This window comes from Austrofundulus limnaeus, unplaced genomic scaffold (genome assembly GCF_001266775.1).
Source record: "Austrofundulus limnaeus strain Quisiro unplaced genomic scaffold, Austrofundulus_limnaeus-1.0 Scaffold177, whole genome shotgun sequence".
NCBI lineage: Eukaryota > Metazoa > Chordata > Actinopteri > Cyprinodontiformes > Rivulidae > Austrofundulus > Austrofundulus limnaeus.
Window position 1 is genome coordinate 363,168 of NW_013952579.1, and position 9,175 is coordinate 372,342.

Below are 9,175 nucleotides of genomic sequence, written 5' to 3' on the forward strand. Positions count from 1 at the left end.
ACATTAAACTTACATTTCAATACTACATAAATGAACAGTTCCTATACACTGAGATTATACAGATAATATTGCTTGAGGAACATTAAGAAAGTTGCATTTTTCTTACGTTTTGAGTCCTGCGTTGTCCAGAACCAACTCTTCTAGTCGACTGGATCGAGACACCACTCGAAATATCTGCTCACACACATCTGCAGACTAAACACACAAACCACAGGAAGCTTTCACTTTACAGACAACTTTTTACAGGCCAGTGGTATTGGGATGGATGGATGGATGGATGGATGGATGGATGGATGGATGGATGGATGGATGGATGGATGGATGGATGGATGGCGGGAGGGTTAATGTATGTGTATGTGTGGATGGATAGGATGATGGAGCTAAAGCTACACAGTTCAAACTTTACATATTTGTTAAAGTGTTTTTATTCKCCATATGTTACAAAGTAAACATAAGTAAAGAATTTTAAACCTTAAATCAAACCTTTTATAYTTGAACAGAGAAAACTTCACAGAAAAGTCACGGAAAAAAACAAAGCAACATCCAAGTGAGTCCCTGAAGTGATTCATAACACAAGAACTCCAGGAAGCAGGACATGCTGATTAAACCTGTGCCGTCAAATGTGGAAATGAAGCATACGAGTAATGTTTTCCACATAAGACTATTCATGCGTGATCCGATGAGACCGTGACGGGGAGGGGCTGCAGATTTCGTACTGTTTACAGGGAGAAACTTGTCTCGCCGCTGTGATCTCAACACAACAGGAGAGCCAGCCARGGGAGCAGAAGCGCTTCATTTTTACACCAAATTAAATATTGAACAGCTGAGMGTCCACACTGCACCTTGCGTGTTCACTGACCCACTTCACCGTGTGCTGTGTCATACCCAGACATTCCCACACTCATTCAGGTGCTGCTGCTACACTTTTAGAGTTTGATTAATTATCCGCACTCAAAAAAAACAACAAAAAAAACAGTTCCCTGTATGATGACACAACTTTGCWGGAACAACATTCTTGATTCAGCAATGACTATTTGTGCTAACGGGCAGCCTCAGTGGGGCAGAAACAATGAGGATGCTGTCCAAGACTTTTCTGCAGCGAGGACAAGAGAATAGAGCGAGTGAGAAAACGAGAGGAAAACAGAAAACAGACGCTGTTGTCCACACAATTACTCTGCTATAGTACGAGTAATAACCTAGAAGCATGAGAAGAATAGAGGGTAGAAAAACAGAAGGAAAAGCAGATGAAAGCAGTGAATTATAATGAACAGAACCCATAGAGATGCCAGTATTTCCACAACCACATGGCTGCTGACGATCCCCGTGTGTATCGTACCAGTCACCGCTCTAAGTACCGGCTGTGTCATGTTTTGCTGTTCTGACCCCACGTTTTAATGAAATATCACACGCTCTCACACACATCCACGCTGCGCAGCCGTGAGGGAACCAGAAGGCCAGTTCTCTTATCGCTGCAGTCCTCTCCTCCCTCCTGTCTCAGTTTTGGCTCGACATCTTGATTAGACCCAAAGACTAAAAGCCTGATGGAACTGAGGATGAGCAGCATAATCCCTCGCTGTGAAAGCCTGCTGTGTGTGTGTGTGTGCGTGCGCGTGTGTGTGTGTGTGTTATTTATCTTGTCAACTGCACTGAGGAAACCCTTATCTGTTTTATAGAGGTGGCCAGACTGTAATTTAGGGCCTGAAGGCCTTTGAGTTTAGTGCTGCATGTCTTCTTACCAGCTGCATTTTCTGTCCTTTTACACACAACGCAGTTTATTTAAGGTTGCTCTTAATGCAAAAATATCGATGTTTAGCAGCACATGCCGTGCTTGTGCTGCTGTAAAATTACAACTTTTATGAGTCTGCTGAATTATTTCTGAGCATTTCCTGCTGCCATCCAAGTTCTTTTCGGGTTTTTTTTATCTCCCTTTCACACTGTCATCACTTTTATCCACTCAGGCTACAGGCCCTCTTCCTCCTCTCTTCTCCTCCCCAGACGAAGGCTCGGGCCAGCTCTCGCTCAGCTGTGCGGCACCGTCGAGACGTCTCTTTAAATAGGCCAAGGTAAAACAAATGCCACGTCATGCTTAACATTTTCTTTACTTACAGTTTAAAGTTGTAAACAGATTATTTACATCCAGTTGTATCCAGCAGCAGGTCGCTCAGTCAGTATGACTGTGTTTCTCTTTTGTTGGCTTAATGCTAAAATGATTCAAATTATGCCAGTAGGATTCGAGGAGACTTTATTATCATTCGGATCACATGCTTTACATGGGGTGGAACAAAATTATGTATGTTTACAGATGTTATGACAATATTTGTTTAACTAAGACAGAAATACGTGGTCCAAGAATGAAGGTACTCTGTGAGATGATCAGCTGAGTTTTATTGCAACAACAGGAAACACAGACAACCTGGCCTGTCTCTGTGCCTCTGCTTCTCTCTGTCACTGTCTCTCCACACTACTCACTGTCTCGAGAGGCCTCATATATACTGTATATTAACAAACACCATTATGTCATCTTAGCAAGATTTGATACAAGGTCAGTGGAAAACACAAAGATAAACACAAGTGATATCTAAGAATGACTGTTGTTAGCAAATCTTGTTCTGACTTTAATCATTCTATCTGCAGATGAACAGCATGTCATGAAAACCTAGGTCATTAAAGGATGTCATGAATAACTAGCTTAAACATAAAAGTATTAGTTCCGTTACATCTCCCCCATCTGATCATTAAATTACCAATTAAATGATCAATAAAATAAAAAAAACTCTTTAATGTATTTTTTTAAAAAAACATGTCAGCATAAACCTAAGTATACTGTATGTACTTTTCTAAAATCCCAACCCCAGTAATTCAATTTTTATTCCTCCCACAGTAATTACTAACCCCAAAACATAGTTATCACACAAAAGTCTTTGGATCGTCTTGAACACAAACAGGATTGTCTGTTTTGATGTGTGGAAGGGTCAGAGGTGGTGGTGGTGGGGCTCTGTGACTTTTTGTAGATCTTGGTTTAGTGCGAGGGGCTGGAAGAGGAGAGTTACGTGGATTTGGGTGTGGTTTTTGTTTGATATTAATCTCGCCAGGTTCTTTCATGTTGTTAGTAAAATCCAGGAGGGGGCATTCCACTTGCTGTCCTGTTGGGGTCTCCGAGTCCAAGAGATCCTCTGTTTGTGATGCTGATGAATCCAGTTGTTCTTCCGGTTCTGYAGCTCGAAATAACTCCTCTCTCTCCATACTCAAAAAGTATAGCTTGTAAGAAAACCTTTTAACCAAGATACTCAAAGCTTAATCTAACTGAAGTGCTTTTACTAACACGTTTTGTTTTTGAAGCCAAGTGCCACCCAAATACACAACCTGGGGACAAAAATGCAAATGCCTGTGTCTGTCTGTTACCAAAATCTCTGATGAATCACAGATTGAAATTTATAAAATGCCCAGAAAGTGACTATTGGATGCATCTATACAAGTGATTAACATTAAGAGTCAACGTCATTTAAAGGAGTCCGCTACGGCTCATCACCCTTAGCAAACACAAACAATGGTTKTAACTCGGACAGTTTTACAGATATTGACCTGTACCTTGGTTTAGTAGTAGCTGAGAGTCATACAAAATGCACACCCCGAGTGCTTACAAATCACACAAATTTGTTTTTTCAAGCTTTGTCAGGAAAGGAAGAAGTCCTTGCATGCTTAGCATTCCTTCAAGTAATGCTAGTTTCATTTAACCTGCGAGGACATGATTGGTTTTCTTATCGAATGAGAAATGCAACTTTTTTTTTTCAATTTTGTTTGTCTTGATTTCAATTGAGTCACACTTTTCATAGATTATTATAAAGTTAGTATGATTATAAAATTATCATCGTCATCCGGGAGGGACTCAGAGTAGAGCCGCTGCTCCTCCACGTCGAGAGGAGCCAGTTGAGGTGGCTCGAGCATCTGGTTAGGATRCCTCCTGGACACCTCCCTGGTGAGGTGTTCCAGGCACATCCCACTGGGAGGAGGCCCAGAGGAAGACCCAGGACACACTTGGGATTCCCCCGGACGAGCTGGCCCAAGTGGCTGGGGAGAGGGAAGTCTGGGTCTCTCTGCTTAGGCTGATGCCCCCGAGACCCGACCCAAATAAGCAGAAGGAAACGGACGGACGGACGGGCATAAGGTGCTTCACAATAGAGAAAAAAATTGTTTACTTGTATTTAAAATCTATGCACACAGTATACATGTATAATAAAATCTAGTACAGAAAACCTATAAATGAATGTTGTGAATAAAGACTTTATCCATGACAGAGGTGCATAATGTATGTAAGTACTCTCTGTAAGCAGTGTTGTATAAAGTACCTCAAAGTGATACTTGAGTAAAAGTACAAGTATCTTAACATAAAAATACTTGGGTAAAAGTTAAAGTCTTCTCTAAAAACATTACTTGAGTAAAAATCTTAAAGTATCTGATATTTTTGTACTTAAGTATCAAAAGTAAATTTCTGACACAAAATCTACTTAAGTATTAAAAGTAAAAGTACTGAGTAAAAGTGAGCAGTTAGATTTTCCAAAATGACATTTATTGGGAGGTGACTTCTCCAAAAAATATTTTTTCTAACGGCGTGCAGCTGTGATGGGCTGTGTACAAGCTAATAGGGTGTCAGAATAGTATATATTTATACTTTTCATCCAACCACAATTAATTTCACTCTATCCAAGAGACACAATTTATCAGGATAGTATTTTTTTAAGAAATAACTCGGAATAAAATAGAAGTAACAACTTTCTAATTCTTACCTTTTTAAAAAATGTGAGTAGAAAGTACAGATAATTGTGTAAAAATGTAATGAGTAAAAGTAAAAATTACACTGAAAAATAATTACTCAAGTAAAGTAAAACAACCAAAATTTCTACTTAAGTACAGTAACAAAGTATTTGTACTTAGTTACTTTACAACTCTGTCTGTAAGTATTCAATGTAATATGCATTCAAGATGTGCTGTGTTGGAAAAACTAAACCTAAAATCACAGCTTTATCACTCAGCATCTTGTAAAAAAAAGGACAAAAATCCTTTCTGGACTTCAGAGGAACCTGCAGGAATAAGCGTTGACCAGACTGCTTTCTGGTTTTTAACATTTTAACATAAAAGGAGCCGTCTGTGACGGAGATGTGAGGTAATTGTTCGGACGGAGGAAGCTGTGTGTGGTAATTTGTGAGACTGAGCGAAGCCTTGAGATGCAGTGTGGGTAATGGGGTACTGAAGGGGGCTGAGAGGAAGAAGGGGAGGGGGAGACAGCCTAAGACATTGAGCCCCTTTGTCTCGTTTGGATTAGGAGTCTTATCACACGAGAACACTGGACTGATTCTCAGCCAAATAACTGGAGGGGGAGATTGAAAAAGGAGACAAATATTTTGCAAAGGCAGATAGATTTCACCAAACACTGTCTGTTAAGGATGTGGAGCAGATGACTGTACTGACCTACGATGGAGAAAGGAAATGCACGGAAAAAAGGTGATAAAAATAACACAAAAAATCTGATTTATCAACCACCTCAAACAATGGAAAGCATCTTAATTACCTYAGAACAAAAGCAATTATTCAACCAGGATACAAATACTGACAAATAATTAGGAGCTACTTATAAAATGAAAAACATTAATTAAAGCATTTTTCTTTCTTATCTGAACATTTCATAGAGATGCTGCAGCAAAAAAAGGTTCTATAATAAATATATTTCTTCACTATGGTAACAATAAGGTCACACGTTAGCCTGCAATTAAACTGATTAGAGTGTCAATATTTCTTTTGTAAATGCCTAATTCTTTGGATTATTGCTGAATCAGGAAAATAATTACACTGCCACAATTACAACCAACAGCAATTATCCATCTGTTGACCCAGTCAGCTGGTGGTTGTGATCACTTGGAGAGAAATATTAAACACATAAACAGAAAAACAGGAAATCCTTTGTTTTTTCTTAAATAGAATGAAAGCTAATTTGGGCTTTTGGGCACTGATGTTCATGGATTTTTACAAAGTTTCTGTCTGTAAATGATTGTGTCAGCTGCTCACATGTAGGTAGTCACAGTTTACTCTTACAGCAAGACATCTCAGAAACCAGTACAGTTTTATTGTGAAAACTGAAAACCAGTAGCGTAGCWAACCAAAATGTTAGCTTCACTCACCTCTAAACTGCTACACAATTTACTTTGTTCCTCTGACAATAAGAAGCTAAACAGACAGTAAAATTAGGTGGAAGCTAATGCTAAACCGCAAATAATTAACATCCAGTTCACCCTGAGTCAACAAGAAAGCGCTGCATCAGCATTCCGTTGCCCCCTACTCATCCTGCCTCAGACTTAAATGTGTCATGTGACAACGTGTCAACACAACTCAAATTGCTTCATAGATCACAGAGAAAAGTGTTCATGTCTCATTTAGAGGTGAGGTTTGAGAAAATAATTTGTTTCAGTGAAGCCAGGAGAGTCAGCAGAGCTTCAGCTTTGACTGACAGGCAGGAAGAGCGGAGTGGAGGGCAAAAAAAGGCAGTGGCAAATCRTAGCTTTTCAACTCGTGTTGGAAAATTTATTACAGCTTTTGAAGTTGTGTTTCTGGTAATTTAGTTCTTATATTTAAATATTATTAAGACTAAAATATGAATAATTGCTTACCACAGATTAAAGTAAAGATGTGTGTCTTTCTTTAATGTTACACATTTTGCAACACATTTTGCAACTGTGTCTCTGAGACAGAATGACGTCCCAGCTGCAAAGAATGCTGGGAAAATGTCTAAAAGTTAATTTTTGTGACTTTTTATAAAAGTTTTGAGTCTTGACTTTGTTTTTGTCTTGACCAATTCTTGTTTGGGTTTTGTTTAGAATTTATGTTAAAACCTGTTTAAAACTGTAAGCAGAAACGATGAGTGGTGCTCTGTAAATAAGGAGACAAATTCCCAAACCCTCTAGATGATTAATAAAGAAATCAGGAGGTACTCACCAGTTTGTAATCCTTGGTAGAGAGCTTGGTGAACCACTGGTTAAATTCCAGGACTGCTATAATAGCTACAAGATCCCTGAGGACACATGAGGAAGAAAAAAGGTCAGAGTTGCTTTGGAGGTGCCTTCATTAAACATGTAAATGTTAAAATTAAATCCTCACCCCCACAATGAACGTCTTGGGTTTTTGCCAGGTTGTAATCACCAAGTCACCCAAGCTTTTATACAGGTTTGMTTTAATACAAAAGAAATCTTTGCAAACACCCACCTGTTCTCTAGATGGCTGAAGTCCTGCAGGTTGAGTTCTCTGGTGTCTTGTGTCAAGTAGATGGTGTCAACATCCTGAGGAGGAAACCAGCATTTATACAGAAAGTAATAAAATGGTTTTATTAGTGCTGGGCATAGATTAAAAATTTTAATCACTATTAATCTCAGGATATTTTTGCAATTAATCGCAATATATATATATTTTTAGAAACAATCACTCTACTATGGCTGGATGTGCGGGTTTGTATGTTGCAATACACTCCATGTGTAACACACTATATACAGTTTTTTTTCTTTTTATCTTCTTATGGCTAATTTTATTTATTTATTTATTTATTTATTTATTTATTTATTTATTTATCATTTGCTGACAGCTGTGACCTCAGTATTTATCTTTCATTCCTCATGTAGTACTCATTTGGAATGAAAAAACAAAAAAATCCTTGAATTCTCGATGTAAACTCATTGTTCCGTACAAGATTTAACTGACTCAAAGATGTTTAGAGCATTTTTAGGTCCTGTTTTATGTTAAAAAAGGGGGAAATGCATTTTCAAAAACTTTAAACAAATAAGGCAAAGCCAGCCGGTCTTACTATTTTTCTTTTTCGTTTTCTCCAAAATGCTAGTTAGCCTCGTCTGCAGAGCCTCCCTCTGTTTGTTTATACTGGTTTTAAACTGAAGTGATGTTTCAAGCTTGAACTGCTCCGGTGGTGAGACAGTTTAGCRTTGCAGCGCTTACGGAGAACTTTACTTCTTTTCAATCCTGCCGTCGGGAAAAGTTTTAAAATAAAAAAAGCCCTGAAGAATCTGTGACTTCTGCCACGCAATGACTTGACAACAAAGGCTCTCATTGGATGAGATGCGCGACGAAGGATTTCTAAAGCCAAAAGTGATCAAGATTCCACCTCCCCGCCGTGACCACTGGGTTTGTGTGTGCCTGTGTGTGTTTTAGCTGCCCTGTGAACAGAAATATGATGGAGAAATATAAAGAAATAAAAAACTGCATTAACACGTGTTTAAAAAAATATCACTGTTAAGCGTCAGCGGCCCAGCACTAGTTTTTACTTCATTTGAAGCCCTGTCTGCATCTTCATGTAGCTAGCAGAAAGCACTGAATCACAGATCTGCTGTGAAACTAAACCAAAGAACAGAAATGATTCTTACCCACTGGACTTCCTCTCTGTAAGGCAGCCCCAACCAGTCACACACACATCTGTACATCTGAGAAAACCCACCTACACATACAAACAAACAAACGAAACAAAAAACAAACAAACCAATAAATACCCAAAGACGGTGCCAGTAAGTAGAGTCAAGTTATTGGTTCCTACCACAGGGTCCAGGTTCAGCTGGTTTGTTGTTGTCCCACAAAGTCAGCAGAGTCGTCAGCCTGTCTGGAGGCTCCATTGAGAGTTTCTTCATTACTTTACTAAAACAAAAAACAGGTGAAAACATGTAGTTTTAGAGCTTTTATGCTTTATAAGTAATGATTCCTTGGCAGCAAGGTGATGCTTCAAGTTGGAGGAGTTAAATATCTTGGGGAGTGTGAGTTGGACAGACGGACCGGTGCAGCTTCCACAGTATTGCATACTTGGTCTGTTGTAATGAAGACAGAGCTGAGATGTAAAGCAAGGCTCTCTGTTTACTTACTGGTCTGTATACGTTCCTACAAACACCAGTGGTTACAAACTGTGGGTGATGACCAAAAATACAAAAACAAACAAACAAACAAATCCTGTATCCAGGCAGTTGAAATAAGTAACAATTACAACTTTATTCTGATCTTAGTCTGGTCCTAATACTCCATCATATTGTCTTGATAAAATTATTATATTTTTTTAAATGTATATGCATCTGAACTAACTAACTAACTATCTATCTAATAAAGTATTAGTATATATTTATATATATATACATATATATAT

At 38.6% G+C, this 9,175-nt stretch overlaps 1 protein-coding gene across 1 annotated transcript in view; it reads right to left on the minus strand.

Annotated features, from left to right (window-relative positions):
* Positions 1-9,175, minus strand: part of LOC106524124 (leucine-rich repeat-containing protein 16A) — a gene marked incomplete in the record, with an annotated part of 107,406 nt that overhangs the window by 34,645 nt on the left and 63,586 nt on the right. The window contains 5 exon segments of the mRNA XM_014017798.1: positions 107-195; positions 6,985-7,060; positions 7,252-7,325; positions 8,415-8,485; positions 8,582-8,679. Of these exon segments, the coding sequence (XP_013873252.1) occupies positions 107-195; positions 6,985-7,060; positions 7,252-7,325; positions 8,415-8,485; positions 8,582-8,679 (408 nt within the window).